Below are 15,482 nucleotides of genomic sequence, written 5' to 3' on the forward strand. Positions count from 1 at the left end.
ACAGTCTGACACTTCAAAAGTTTTCTAATAAGCTCAGCTTCCATAACAGCACCAAGCAGTCAGCAATATGTTGTGGGTATGTTGGGCTACGATTTTCTTTAAAAAAAGAACAGTACGGTTTCCCCCAAGAAAACCACATTTTGTAGGGATTTTTAAGGTCTTCCTGGAGAGGTTTCCATTGGGAGGTCTATTGAGTGCTTTATATTTAGTAATTGTTTGGTTTTATATTTTGTTTATTATATGATTTTATATCATGTTTGTAAATAAAATGTAATGTTTTTATATCTTATCATTATCTGATTGTGTAAGCCTGACCTTAAAAGTCCTTACAAAATGTTTCTTGTATTCGTGTAATTTTGGGATGTGGTCAGGGATGATTTAAGTCCTGAACGGTACAAACGCTATATATCTACTTTTTCTTTTATCTTCTCTTCTCTTTTGTTACCACAATTTAAAGACTTTAAAATTATTTTAAGCATAATATCCATGTGTGCGTCAGCAGCGGCAGCATTTGCCTGTTTTTATTTGTGTTATAATATATTGGTATGTTTGCATTTTATGTTCCATCTATTATATAATTGGGTCTTTATTTAACATTTCATGATTGTTTTTCTGGTTCCTAATAAAAAAAGGGAGGGGGTATTTCTTGGCTTCGTTTCAGCCCCCACTGTGCTTAGAGGTCCAACCTACTGACCTCCATGTTTCTAGGAAGCAATGGGGCACAGGACCAGGAATCTTACACTTTTATTGCTGATTTCATAATCATATGTGTTGTTAGTTTTCACCTTTTAGTGTCTGCAGATCTTGGAGTGCTTCTTCAAGCATCACAAGGAGAGGAAGACTACAATAGGACTAACCAATAACCTTTTGTTAATATTCACAGTTTAGCTCTTCCTTTCACAACTTTTTTTCATGGGGGATACCTTTTGAAATAGCTTTCAGGTCTTAGAGAATCCCTGCTTTAATTATTACATCCATAACTCACAGTACATTAATGTGGTGGTCAACAATGCCAATGGGAAGAAAATGACCCTTACAGACACAAGTATTCATGGTTCAAGGAACCCCTATTAACCTCTGGAGCAACCTTGGTTGAGAAACTTTCCAGTTGATGGTCCAAAACCACTGTGAACCAGAAAATTCCATGTGTTAACCCACATTGTAGTGACAAATATTATATGTATAAATACATATCCTAACCAATTCTAAAGTACAATTACTGCACCAAATTTGTATGCAGAACAAATGAAAATAAATACAACAGATCACGTTTGATTTGCATGAGAAAGAAAAGATTTTATTAGTTAAAGACCCTTTTAATTTTTTACAGTAATAACATAAAACACCCACTAAAGACTTATTTATCATATCAAGATACAATATTAACTAGGATGTAAATACTGCAACTCTTTACATCTCAGACTGTCTAGCACTTGGTGTGATGAGAGTGCTCAGGAGTAAGATGGATTTTCACAGAATGGTGGGACACTGCAAAAAACACAAAATAAATAAATCCTATCAATAATGCAACAACAATGTGGAAACAAAACCCAAGAACCCAGTGTTAAAAAAGTTGATTTGATTTGATACAACATATAGAAAGATTGAGTTTAGAGAAATTAATGTTACAAACATATCAATCAAGAATGGTCATTTTGGTCCATTCTGGATCCATTCATGATATAATGAATGGTGATTGTGATTGTTTATACTGTACAGGTTAGATTGGTTGTAGATCATCTTATACTCAAGCAAAGGGATTGTACATCCAATATGCCAATGTATGACCATACATATAAACTTTATGTGAATATATAAAATGCCAAATATTTATTATAATGGCCCTTTGCTAAGTGTAGATGGATCAGGAAAGGATCTGTCTCAAAACCACAGAAGGAACATACACTGTTGAGTAATTCTAAAATTATTATTCTGACCAAGAGATGAGTTCAGCAGAAGAAGGAACAAAATGTTTCAGTTCTTTTATATTCCTACCACAACCACCATGCAGGAGCAATACAAGAGCTTGAAAATAGGTCTCATATAGAATAGTAATAATTGAAAAGCTGGATACTGCAAATGCTGGATATTTTCTCTTTTAACTGTTAAGGCTAAATTATCAATTTGTTAAATTAAAAAGCCCTGTTGATGTTACCTTCCTTGGTGCTTGAGAACTGATGTCCAGAAAAACTAAAAAAAAAAAGTTATAGATTATAAAAAATAAACTGCCTTGGTTTGTAAGTAAAAAGTGAAAATCAAATATACTCCTAATGACTTACTGGATGTCATGACCTTCTAGCAGTCGCTTGTATGTTGCAATTTCCATTTCCAAATGAGTTTTCTGGTCCATCAATATTTTGTATTCATGGTTTTGGCGTTCTAGGTCCCCACGAATCTGTGCTAACTCACTTTCTATGTTATTGATCAGACTTTGTAGCTGGGCAAGCTGTGCACCAAAAGTGGCTTCTGTCTCAGCCAGAGTTCCCTCTAATGCAGATTTCTAAGATAAGGTAAAGACAGTATTAGGTAGGACCAGGAAAGGGGTACAAAAATAAAGAGACAACTAAAAATCTTTTATCCTATTGCTGTGCCATATTATACAGCTACCCTACCCAAAACCCAACAAGAGCCTCCAAATAAATTCAGCTCTGGATTGTGATTATAGTATACCATGCTCAGTTGGCTTTGCAGCTCAATCTCCAAAGTCTGAACAGTACGTCTAAGGTCAATGACTTCAGTTTGGACAGACTGCAGCTGTTCAGATCCACTTGCCATCTCACGGTTCAATTCTTCAATCTGTAAAAAGAGAAAAAGGAAGAAAGGAAGAGGTTGTTTTACATTTTACATTCTACATGGATGGACAGCGTGCTGAGAACAATGAGTTGTGAGATTTGTCTGACTTCATTGAGTTTACAGGCCCATTGTTACTTTCTCCACATAATAGGTAATATTCATCTAAAACACGGGCTTGGTGATGTACCTTTTCTGGAGAAGAGAACATTTTCTGCAGAAATTTTCAAACATTTCTGGCAACCCAAGTTTGGGAAGTTTAATATTCTTTAGTTGGTGGAGAAAAAGAGATCTCCTAAGGAGAATAAGATAACTACTTCTACGTAGATTTGCTATTGTGTTATTTTTTACTTTTTGGTATAGCAATATGCATGTTTTTTTTTTATATATTAAAAAAAATATTTACTCTTTGAAGGAACATGTTCTCGGTATCTCTCATATTCCTTTCCATCAGGTTCTCATATTGTTCTCGGATCTCAGACAGAGCTCTGTTCAGGTCCACTGATGGAGCTGCATCCACTTCCACATTGACCCTAGCACCCAATTGAGCACGGAGAGAGTTGACCTCCTGTAAAAATTAGCAAAACATGTTATGGGAATATCACAAAAAGATTATTATTTAAAAAGTACCCTATTGATTACTGGTGTTTGTTTATTATATTTTTCTAAAATTTTAAAAGCCCTTTACTAACACTAGGGGTATTCTGTTTTTAGGCATTGTGTTACAGTAGTTGAGCTGGGTATTAAGGATTTAAAGTAAAGATAACAGAGACTGTTGATCCAGGGAACATCCGATTGTCTCATTGAATCAGGAAGGAATTTTTTTCCACTGTTGAAGCAAATTGTACCAAGGTGTTTTTTGCCTTCCTCTGGACCAACTGTCCATATGGTTTTAAATCTGGGATATGTTTATTTTTCTAGTGGTTGAACTTCATGGACTTATGTCTTTTTTCAACGTGACTTACTATGTAACTAACTTCCATCTGAAAGGTAGCTTGACTGCTAACTTCAAGATGTTAACAGATGACAGTATAGAGACTTACTAATTACTTATATAGTTTGTATAGAGATGGCACAATAAGAATAAAGATGAAGTAGCATTTCTGCCACCCTTCTGTGGTTGAAATGTGCATAGGAAATTTAATACTAACTGAACTCAGCAGTGCAGGTGTAAGACCTTCACTGACCAGAAGTTCAAGGTTCTCTGAAAAGCAACTGAAGACCCCAGTTATGCTAACAATAAACTATTAATAATAAAGAGCTTGCCTCCTCATGGTTCCTCTTCATCTGCAGAAGTTCTTCTTGCAGGTTCTGGACTTGACTCTCCAAGTCACATCTCTCCCTGTTGATCTCTTCCAATACCCGGCGAAGACCATTGACATCAGCTTCAACACTGTTTCTCAGCCTCATCTCCATTTCATACCTTGAAGTAATAATATTTAAGAAATTTATTTTGGAAGACTTTCTGTAAACTTAGTTACATACATGCCTTTCTGTGCCTTCTTAAAGTAGACCTTTAATTGCACATATAGGGAAAAAAAATATTGCTCTCTTTGCAACTGGTGCTCATGGTGAAGGTCCGATAGACATTTTCACTCTCTTTGCTTTAGAGCAATGGGGAAGCAAAAATAAGGTAATATGGTGTAGCTGACCCTGGAAACCCCAAAACCAGAATGTTTTAAAATAAAGACTGTTTAGATATGTAAGTTATGACAAGTTCACTTTTATATTTTTATCTGATTATTAGTAAGTAAAAAGTCATACTTGTTCTTAAAGTCATCTGAAGCCAGTCGGGCATTGTCTATCTGCAACACAATCCTTGCATTTTCTAGGGAGGCAGAAGATATCTAAAAAGAGAAAAGTTAGATTGTTATGTGAAATAAGCATGTTTTGAAGATCAGTCTATGAGTCTGTATACCTTCCAATATACCTTCTCAGTAAACTTTCCTCTCAGTAGGACGCACCAAGATTAGCACATAAATCTTCCTAAGAATACCAGCTCAGCATCATTCTCCAGAATAAAATAACTACACAGTGAATGCTCCCTTAGGATCTAGTCTCTAGCTTCTTATCACATAGTATTTGGCATAGATTTAGTCCCATGTAAAGTAAATTAAAAACACACTCAGGAAATTAAAGCACAGAGATGTAAATGGATCCTAACTTACCTGGCTTTGGAGCTCCTGAATGGTCCTAAAGTAGCAACTGAAATCAGGGATAGTGCTGGGTTGGTTCCTTTCATACCATTCTCGAATATTCCTCTCTAGCTGAGCATTTTCCTGCTCCAGAGATCGAACCTTCTCCAAGTAGGAAGCCAAACGATCATTTAGATGTTTCATTGTTTCTTTTTCATTGACAGCAAAGAGACCACCACTATGACCTCCAAAGCTATTATGATGGCTGCTGTGAGCATGCACACTGCCGAAGCCAAACCCATGACCAATAGAAGAGTGTTTGGAAACAGAGATTCCTTTTCCTCCAGAGCCTCCATGAACACTTGGAGTTCTGTAGTGACCTCCATGATGGGACAGGTGGGAGCTTACATGATGCCCTTTATGGAATCCCCCATGAAGAGAAGAATGAGTTGTTCCAACTTTCTGAGAATCTCCATGATGGACTTTGTGGTGTACAGTTGAGATATGGCTAGATAAGTTGTGACTGGTTCCCTTGATGGATCCAGTTGAAGAATGGGTTGTCTTGATACAGTGGCTCATGATGATGATCTTGTAGAAATAACACTACACTGTAGCTTCCTCAGGAGGTCTGGTAGTATTGTCAGCCTCCATGTACCTCATTTTATACCAAAGGAAGGGGGCGTTGAAAAAGCTAAAATATTTTATGAGGCATTCACCAGCATCCTATACTGTTTCATTTAATGATTGATGTAACTTGTATAAAAGACATTTGTGTGATTACCTGAAAATGATCACAGCACGCTGGAAGCTGTGACAAGTTTAATGAATTGTTGTACAACATTGTAATATGCACCACACCTAAAGAACTAAAACAAAGAGATTGAAACTCAGCATTATACATACATGAAAGGTGGGCGAATGGTTATATGTATCTTTGTTTTTCCCTAGCAACAGAACATTTTTTAAGAAACAATTTCTGGAATATTGTATATGTCTTTTGTATATATGTCTATTTGCCTATTTTATTGGTATATACTCTAGTAGAAAGTGAACTATGCAAATCTTGGTCTGAATGCATAGAGACAGAACAGCCCCATAAACCCCTAGACTAGTGTTTCTTGAACTCTTTTCTATAGGGGAACCCTTGAAATATCTTTAGGATCTTCAGGGAACCCCTCTATAATTACTATATCCACAGATCACAGTACATTAGTGTAGTAGTCAGAAGGAAGAATGTCTCTTACATTGCTGGCCAATGGGAAGAATGTCACCCTTACAGATAGCCAAAAAGATCATTGGTGTCTGTTAAACTGGCTTGAGAGTCACAAACATCTCACTGCTCAAGAAACTCCTTGCAACCTCTTGAGGAACCCTAGAGTTCTACTGAACCCTAGTTGAGGAATACTGCTCTAGACTGATATTCTTTCTGCTTTGAAAACATGCATTAACATTATAGTTGTGAGCTAGCAGAATGCCCTTGTACGTTCCCCTAATTCTATAATTGTATTGTCACAGAGCTGCAAGTTTTAGACAAACAGTCACGAATGGTCAGCATGGTCCTTGGGCTTGTGAATCATAAAGATCACTGGAAGAGTTGTAGAACTTTTTTTGCATTTAAACCTGTTTGGTCATAAGAATATATTATATTGCGTCAACCAGACCAAATTTGTAATTTTGAAATACCTGACACAATTTAGTAGTATGTGGATTAGTACATCTCTTTTGGATAACTCACTGTATCATATCTTCAATAAAATTTAAAAAAAAGGCTTCAGATCATTATGATTATGATGTAGATGGCTTTTCAAGTTCTACTGGAAAGACCTTTGGAAAGAAAGTTTTTAGAACAAGTGGAGTTGTGGTGCAATAACTGCCTATTGGAAACCAAACTTCAATACCCAGGTACACAGAAGCACAGTAACAAGAGGAGTATAGCAAATTGAATCACATCTTTTTGTACTTCTTCCTCTCCTCCCTCTTACTAATCCATTCGAAAACTGCATACTGGGATTACTATGCTGTTGGATCCCATTCTATCTCCTTGTCCTGTACAGCTTTTGTATATTCTAAATTAACACTTATTTTTTGGGTTTGTCTATCTATTGAAAGTCTGAATTTAGTAGAATATTTGTGGTATCCTCTAATCCTCTAAAGCACTTTCTTTAAAGACACAGTACAGCCATTTTTGCGATAGACAAGGAGTTTTAATATTAGGTTTATGGAAAGATACACCACGTGCAATACAGTAAATAAAAAGAACATTGGATAAAACAAAGCACATATACCAAGTATATGATATAAATAAACAAAACTTCAAGTATCCTATTCTTGTTCAGCTAGATTTTTATCATTGTGTGTCTCAGATACCCAACCAAAATCTGGATCCTCTTAAGTACCCCTTTGTTAGAGCAAGATGTTCTCAGTCTTCTGGGATGAATGATGCCAAGCAATAAACCCAAAAGACTGAAGAGTAGAATATACTGTAAAAGCAAAGGGTCCCATTTAATAAAGCTTTCCAAGGCTGGAGAGAATACACTTTCATCTGTGAAGCTGGGTGATTCAGCAACCCTGGAATGGATTTCTTCAAAGTAATTTGCTATTTGCTAGCAATTTGCATTCTGGACCAGATCCATTCCAGGTTTGCTGGATCACCCAGCTTCACTAATAAAAGTTTATCTATAATAATCTCTAGGTTTAATAAATAAGGCCCTAATTGTCAGGGGCTCACCTCCCAAAGGGGGCATCACCACAGTGCCTTTATTAACCGTATACTGGGCAGACAGCAGTGCTATTGTCATTTTATTAAAACTGCTCTCTGCATTATTATTGACCCCCAAGCATGGAGAACAGCTAAAGAGCTGTAGATGACCCTAAAGTGGCACATACTTGGCTTTATGACTTAAAATTTTAGTGTTAAAACAAAAGCATATAGCCAGTGGGGGGCAAAATGTATTAGGGGTTATGATTTTGGGGCAGATTATAGAGCCTGACGTTGGGCTTTACCTTTGTATGTTGCGTGTAGGATTCAATCAATTTTGGGAGGTGCAATTATAAATGCTGAGCCTCCAAAAGAACCTGCAAACTTAATAGAATAGTATATGTTTATGCCATTTGTTCAATTTAGACCTTTAACAACAAGACCTACCCATCCCATGTGATTACAGACTACATAAAAAAAGCAAGAAAAGCTTTCTGAAAATAAATCTAAACTAAGGTCCAGCCTTGGAGATAGACGCTCATCTATGATGAGAAATGGATCACTCAAACAAAATCATTACTGACAGAGGATTTGCTGTGTTGCTTTCTTGTGATCATTCACTTTGATTGGTGACCATGTTCCTTGGTTTGGTGACTTTCTTTTCCATGGTCGGGTTCCTGAGTGCTGAGTTGGTATTTTGGACTGCTGTGAGATACTGCAAGAATTGGATAAAAGTTACACAATGCATTAAATGGTAAAATATTATAGATCAGGCTTTCTACATTTAGTATCAGCACAAGCTATCCAGATTGGTGGCAGTTACAGGAGTTGGGACAAAATCTATCAATCTATTCAAATTTACTTTGTCCACATTTTTGGTACTAAACATTATCATAAAGCATATTTTCCATCTATCAGTTGCATCACTATATTCCCAGGAGAGAATATATAAAAGAACAATTTAAAACTGTCATTCAAAGTTGAAACATGAGTTTCTTTTAAACGTTCAAAGAACAAAACTCATGCTTGCTTCAGAGTATAATTATAGCTTTTAACTTTCCCACTTACATTCTCTATGAATTTTCTCATGATGTTGATGTTCTGGAACACTGCAAAGAATAAATAAATATGGAAACAATAGTTATAGATTGAGCATTGCAGAAAAGTTGACCATGAACATTATATTCACAAAAAAATGTAAAATTGAGTTAGGATTTAATAGTACACAGGTAAGTGAATACTAGCAAATGGGATTGTGGTAGATTATGTGTTTTATGAAAAAATATCTAAACTCTAATTTTGAACAACTCCAATTTTTTACCCTTTTGGTCTGTATGCATACATGTGAAATGGTTTTGTCATATCTGTTATTAAGTGAAAAAAATGGTAATCGTGCCAAAAACAGGATCACCCAGTATACATTCTGAAAAAATCTACTACATCTATGAGCTAAGAAGCTGCAATATATACAGTTTTTGCTATTGGGTTTGTTAATGTTTAGAGGAAGGATCATTTCTTGCTATGGTTTTACTTACTGCATATCTTGTGCTTCCAGCAGTCGCTTATATGTGGCAATTTCCATCTCCAGGCGGGTTGTCTGATCCATGAGAATTTTGTACTCATGAATTTGTCTCTCCAATTCTGATCTGATCTGTGAGAGTTGTTCTTCCACATTGTCAATCAGGCATTGGAGCTGAGTAAGTTGGGAGCCGAAGGTTGCTTCTGTCTCTGCCAAGGTGCGCTCAAGAGCGCATTTCTAAGGACAAGAAAATGTGTTCATGCCAAGTGGAACATTTATGCTCATTATTTATGTCTTTTTATCAATGCTGTCTTTTTAAATGAGACATTTACATACCATGCTCAGCTGACTTTGCAGCTCAATCTCAAGACTTTGCAAACAACGCTTCAAGTCAATAAGTTCAGTCGTAACTGACTGCAGTTGTTCTGATCCAGAAGCCACTTCTTTGTTTAGTTCCTCACTCTAAAATTAAAAAATTAAACCAATCATACAGAAATGAATAAAAGCCTAAAATCCATAAAAATTTAAAAGGCATTTAAATCAAAGCGTGTTGTCTTTCCCTTTACTTTCTATGTAGTGCAGATTTTTAGCAGCCAGTTGGACCCAAGCACCAGGTACCATAAGCCGGTAAAAACTAAATCCAACTATAAAGTATTTTTGTGATTTTTGAGGATGAATAACTTTACAGTACAAGCAGCCACAGAGGGCGTGTTATGAGCTTGATTCACCACTTAGTGGTTGCAATAATAAAGTCAAGTAAATGTGCATTGTACAGCTTAGTGCTGTACTCCAAAGCAATCCATTCAAATGAACGCAGCACACTGAAAAAACATCATCAATCTTTTTGTATTTATGAACATACTACCATAGTGGGTTGTAATGCAGGTCTGCCCTACATCTACCAGCAAAGAATGTTGGGTTGCTTTTTAGAATGAATAGCACCACAGCGTGCAAACAAGTGTTATTAGGCATTTCGGGTGCCACAATGTGCAAGGGTGAATGAGACTTAAAGCTCTTTCTCTGCCTAAAAATATAAAAACCATAATGTTTTTCTAAAAGAAAAGTTTAATCTAAAAGATAGATTTACCCTGAGAATAAACATGTTCTCAACTTCCTTCAGGTTCCTGTCCATCAGATTTTCATATTGTTCTCTCACTTCGAACAGGACCTTTGTGAGGTCAACGGATGGTGCAGCATCTACGTGAACATTGATTCTGGCACCCAGTTGGTTTCGCAGACAAGTTACATCCTTTAAAAGTAAAAGAAGGTGTTAGACTGTATATTCACAGTAATCTATAGGGAACATCAGAAATAAATAGAATAAACCTGGTATTATAATATAATTATAAATTATGATATATTATAAAAGTGGCTTGGCTGGTATGTAGACAGCTTTTTTTAATTCATGAGTCACTGGCCAAAATCTAGTACGAAATCAGGGAAAAGTCAAAAGCCTCGGTAGACTTCTTCCAGTATTAAAGTCAGAGGTGTGACAGTCAAAAAAGTTCTCCTAGAAGGGAAGTAAGCAATGCCAACTCCCAAAGTTTTTCTCAAAACTCCTAAGACATAATTGTTCCCAATGGGGAAAGGAGGGGCTATGTGATTGTATCCAGAAAGTGTTACCAGGTAATTAATAAAGATCAGACTTCTAATGGTACAAATAGATTTTTGCATAGGGTTTTGGAGTTTTTTTTTATAGGGATTGCTGGAGAGATGATAAAATAGGGAGTAAGAAATGAGTAACTCATCACAGCTCATATGCTCCTAGAACAAGGAGGTAGTATGGCATGAATGTTAAGTTGGTAACCCTCAACTACTGACCTCAGATCAACTGGGCTGCAGCCTAAAACAGTTTTTAAAGCCCCATTGTCCTCTGTGCAATGAAAAAGGCTTCTCCAATAAGGTCTATAGGGAACCATGTCTACACAGCACTCTAGGCAAAGAACCACAGGCATAGATTGTGACTCGTAGATGAAGAGCTACTTTCTAGATACTTCTATCTCAAAGTTTACTACAACCTATTAATAGTTCTAATTATAAAGCAGGAGATGTGACATTCCCTGAAACATTCCCTGGTGGAGAATCAGTTACTGCCATTGAGACACGTGGATTAAAATTACCTCTTCATGATGCTTCTTCATCTGCAGCAATTCATCCTGCAGGCATTCCAGTTGGACTTCTAAGTCACTTCGCTCTATGCTGAGCCCTTCTAGGACTTTACGCAGTCCCTTTAAGTCATTCTCCACAAAAGCTCTCAGCCTCATTTCAAGCTCAAATCTTAGAGTGGGATTAAAGAAATTAAAGGAAACGTTCATGCTGTATATAATATTAAATATGTATACCAATCCTATCTGCTCATCAAACTATGTTTCAATATACTTCTCATGAGACACTGAAGCTTCTTCTGATATATTACGAGGACACATAATCCACCTGAGTTTCTTCATATATGTCAATAAGCCTTATTTACAGCTTTTTGTAAGCATTATTGCTTTTTCCTACCACTACCAGGATAGATAGAAATCTGATGCAGAATTGAAACCTAAAAGATTAATTGTCATTGGTAGATCAAGGTGGGTTCAAAATGCTGATGTACACCTTTGTATTAGTAATAGCCATTTTAAATTGTCTACAACAAAATGGATGGACATTCTAATATTTCTTAGGTCTGCAAACATTTTTGTGCCCACAATGAAGAGATTCTTTATATTTCCTTTCCTTACAGGGTAAAAGGGTGAATCTTCCCATGCATGCCATTAAAATGCAAAACTCATCTTGTTTCTAAAATACTAAAGTTTGGACTGAATCAGTGTAAAACCCTTTACTTTCAAAAATTACCAAACCAAAATTATGTATATCAAAAAGAACAGATGACTTACTTGTTCTTGAAGTCATCAGCAGCAAGTCTTGCATTATCTATCTGTAGGACTATCCTGGCATTGTCCATTGATGCTGCAGAGATCTATGTAATCATTTGAATGTATGAAACAGTAAATGGTTATGTAGGCAAAAATGTACACATTTTCAAAATAATTTGTAATGGTATTATACTAAAAAAAATTACTTTATTTTAATTACTCACTTTGCATTGAAGTTCTTCAATAGCCTTGTAGTAATGATGGAAGTCAGGCATTGATACATGGGCATTTTTCTCATACCATTCACAAATCTTTTTCTCCATTTGGGCATTTTCTTGTTCAAGAGAGCGGACTTTCTCTAGATAGGTTGCAAGACGGTCATTAAGGAGCTGCATGGTTTCCTTTTCATTTACATTGAGAAAACCTTCATTCTTCCAGCCACTATGGCCCCCAACGCTGTTATAGTGGCCCTCAGAATTATGAGCACTATGTACGCTTCCATAGCCACATCCATGGGTGATAGAAGAATGCTTCATAAAAATACTTGGTTTACTTGATCCTCCATGGGTACTTTGAGTTGAGTGGTGAACATTGTGAAATCCTCCATGATGGGAAATATGGGAAATTCCTTGATGAACTGAAAGCTTGGGAGAATGGCTCCTTACTTGAACACTTGCCTTCAAAGTTGTTGAGGAATGACTTTGCTTTTGCTGGCTGTGGCTCATGGTGATCAGTGTAGGTAGTTGTAGATGGAGTTGAGTTAGAGTATTCCGATGTATCTTGCTCAGAAGACAAGGGTTAGAATGTGTGTGTCTTCTTTTATAGACCATTAGAGGAGTTAGAGTTACAGAGCCATTTTTCTTTAATTATGCAAGTTTTTGTAGATTGTTACAGTTTCAAATGACTAAATAATATTTCGCTTGGTTATTATTTAAACATCAGAGAAGTTTATGTCCATCGAGAGCTCTGATCATCTAACAGTCTTTTTATCATAATTGCGATGAATAACTGAAAATTGAGATTTTGCACCACCCTAATGATTCCAAGTCAGGCCAACAAAAAAGCCTCAATTTTAAAATCATAATGACACTTGCTAGAAACCTTGAACATGAAAGTGATAAAGAATTTTAAGTCATGAAGTTGTAAGAGAAATTATGTGAGGTTAGTGTAAATTGACATTAAACATACTTCTCCAGGCTGTTCTAGTTATTTCAAAGGATAATTTATTAATATTAGGTAGAGCACTGGAAAGCTTGGAGTTCATGAGTCTTAAAAAATTGGATTACCTTCAAAAATAATTTTTACAAAATACTAAAGTGCCATGTAGGGAAGTCTATCCTTTGCTGGTTTTGGTACCAGTCTAGAAAACATTCACGTGCGCACTCATATGGTAGGTCCTGGCAGAATGTTTTCTGTTTTTTGAGTGTAACTCGAGAGAGTGCAAGTACACTTATGTACTGATAACTTTCACTGATACCAACCATTACAGGTACATTTTTCCTGCATGGCAGACATGAAAAAAAAAGGTTTGGAAATATTGGTTAACAATGCTGTTTGTTTTTGTCTGCCATTGGCAACTTCTATTTATTGTACAGTGCTGGGTAATATGTTGGTGCTTTAAATAAAATTCAATAGTATTTGTAGCTTTTACCCCTGTAGGGGCAGGAGAGTTTATACGTAGGTCTCTCCTAATAATGTGGCATACCAAACTCACAAAGGCTTGTACAAATTAGTTCAGGGGTTTATTGTAACTCAATATGGAGAGGGGGTTAGCATTGAAAAGTGTCATACAATGGCAGTTCACACTTAGAGCTGACCTTTGACATCCTTGCTAAATTTCTAAATCCATTGTGGAGTGTAAGAGAAGCATTCCATCTCTGGAGTGAGTTCCCCCTTTGGATTACAATCCTAAATGCAAAATAATTGGATCCAATGCTAAGCACCTCTATTCAGGGTCCCATTATTTACCTTTTTCCAAGGCTGACATCAGAAATTTCTGGGCCCCATACTAGGTAAATTTCTGCCTCCCCCCCCCCCCCCCCTTAAAAGTTACAGCTAATGATCGTATAGTTCTGATCAGAGTTTATTTTGACTGAGACTGAAGCTAATGGGACTTTGATCAGAATTTGTGCAATCTGAGTTCCAATAGGACAGTATAATACCTGTCACTGACAGGTATAATAGGGCTTAGTCAATTTGGTTGCAAAATCAGAGTCAGAACTTGTGTTCTGAACACCTCTAGTTCTATGATTGGAAAAGTAACTTAAAGGTCCTGGGCTAACCAGCAAAGGAGTGTCCGGATTAGCCAGAAAGAGACAAGTGCAAAAGCAGAGTGAAGCCTCCCTTACACCTGGCTCTGTTACTGGCTAACTAGACCCTTCTCTTGCACCTGGCTCTTTATGGTTACACCAGACCCTTCATTTCCACCTGGCTCCATTCTTCTTGTTCTTCATGGCTAGATCAGACCATTTACTTCTACCTGGCTTTCTTGCTGGCTAGCCAGGCCTTCCATTTGCACCTTGTTCTTCATGGCTAGATCAGACCATTCACTTGGCTCCCTTGCTGGCTAAGCACTTGCACCTGTCTCCCTGGCTAGCCAGGTGCAAATGTAAGGTCTGAGCTAAACTGACAAGGGAAACAAGTGCTGCAAATATTGGGTGTGGGCTAAACATCAAAGAATCCAGGTGCAAAAGAAACTGGAAAACTGAAGCCTGACTCTCCACTTGCAGCTGACTTTTGGCTTTTTAATTGGGCAGGCCAAGATGTAGTGCATGGGAGGTAATCTACAACTGTGTAGAGATTCATCCACTCATGTCTGTCAATATACAATACATAATAAACTGCGGTGTGGCATTTGTTGACATACAAGTTCCTTCTACCATTAATATCTATCTGCTGCTTATGTCAGATATCTAGACAGTTTGATGTGCTGGAATTGTGGAGGAAAACATATATCCAACCATGTGAATTATTAAAAAGGATTTACAATACAAAAGATGTTTATACAGCTTATTTTAGCCATAGTGATCCTGCAAGTGCAGTAACCGTCTGCAATCAATTAAAATTCATCTGTCAGTCAACCATGAAAAAATGTTTAGCATTGGTTGTTATTGGTTTAAGCAAATTTTTGTATTGAATAGGGCTGCATGTAGTGGAGAAAGCCATTGATCTATTAGATTTTAGTGCTGCCTAATCTTTATCCCAAACTTTCCTCTTGATGTCTAACCTAATCACCCCTTCCTAGTGCCTAAAAGTAACCCGCTCCAGCCCAGTGCCTTACCTTTCTCCCCATGCCAGGTTCCTAACCTATCCAGTATCCAACCCTCCAAATTTCTTACCTTCCATGGAGCAAAATATGATAGGTAGAAAAATCTGATAGAACACCATCAATAGGAGGGGCGCAGAGGGTAGTGCTGTTAGCACACAGACAGGTAAGATCCAGATCACTCTTCTTTCTACTGCCACCTGCAATACCAACACAA

The 15,482-nt window shown here is 36.9% G+C and overlaps 3 protein-coding genes across 3 annotated transcripts in view; 1 reads left to right on the forward strand and 2 right to left on the reverse strand.

The window, feature by feature from the left end:
• LOC140332413 (keratin, type I cytoskeletal 19-like) overlaps positions 1 to 15,482 on the forward strand; it is a 74,810-nt gene that overhangs the window by 24,843 nt on the left and 34,485 nt on the right. The gene's annotated exons all lie outside the window — the stretch shown is intronic.
• Positions 327 to 5,504, reverse strand: LOC140332375 (keratin, type I cytoskeletal 19-like). Its single transcript, XM_072413647.1, has 7 exons — positions 4,959 to 5,504; positions 4,555 to 4,637; positions 4,057 to 4,213; positions 3,197 to 3,358; positions 2,671 to 2,796; positions 2,293 to 2,500; positions 327 to 385 (listed from the first exon to the last, which is right to left on the reverse strand). Exons 1-7 carry the CDS (start codon positions 5,502 to 5,504, stop codon positions 327 to 329), a joined length of 1,341 nt encoding a protein of 446 aa, XP_072269748.1.
• On the reverse strand, positions 9,155 to 12,725 carry LOC140332376 (keratin, type I cytoskeletal 19-like). The gene is made up of 6 exons (XM_072413648.1): positions 12,225 to 12,725; positions 12,022 to 12,104; positions 11,263 to 11,419; positions 10,230 to 10,391; positions 9,479 to 9,604; positions 9,155 to 9,379 (listed from the first exon to the last, which is right to left on the reverse strand). Exons 1-6 carry the CDS (start codon positions 12,723 to 12,725, stop codon positions 9,155 to 9,157), a joined length of 1,254 nt encoding a protein of 417 aa, XP_072269749.1.

This window comes from Pyxicephalus adspersus, chromosome 6, assembly GCF_032062135.1.
Source record: "Pyxicephalus adspersus chromosome 6, UCB_Pads_2.0, whole genome shotgun sequence".
In the NCBI taxonomy this organism is placed as follows: domain Eukaryota; kingdom Metazoa; phylum Chordata; class Amphibia; order Anura; family Pyxicephalidae; genus Pyxicephalus; species Pyxicephalus adspersus.

What these genes read in the sequence shown, in the direction of transcription:
- LOC140332375 (XM_072413647.1), bottom strand. Translation starts at nt 5,504, where the DNA reads ATGAGCCACTGTATCAAGACAACCCATTCTTCAACTGGATCCATCAAG. An exon ending in TGAAGAGGAACCATGAGGAG is followed by an intron (nt 3,359 to 4,056) that starts GCAAGCTCTTTA and finishes TAATTTTTACAG; the next exon opens with GAGGTCAACTCTCTCCGTGC. An exon ending in ATACAAGCGACTGCTAGAAG is followed by an intron (nt 386 to 2,292) that starts GTCATGACATCC and finishes TGTACCGTTCAG; the next exon opens with GACTTAAATCATCCCTGACC.
- LOC140332376 (XM_072413648.1), bottom strand. Translation starts at nt 12,725, where the DNA reads ATGAGCCACAGCCAGCAAAAGCAAAGTCATTCCTCAACAACTTTGAAG. An exon ending in TGAAGAAGCATCATGAAGAG is followed by an intron (nt 10,392 to 11,262) that starts GTAATTTTAATC and finishes TTACTTTTAAAG; the next exon opens with GATGTAACTTGTCTGCGAAA. An exon ending in TGCAAAGTCAGCTGAGCATG is followed by an intron (nt 9,380 to 9,478) that starts GTATGTAAATGT and finishes TCTTGTCCTTAG; the next exon opens with AAATGCGCTCTTGAGCGCAC.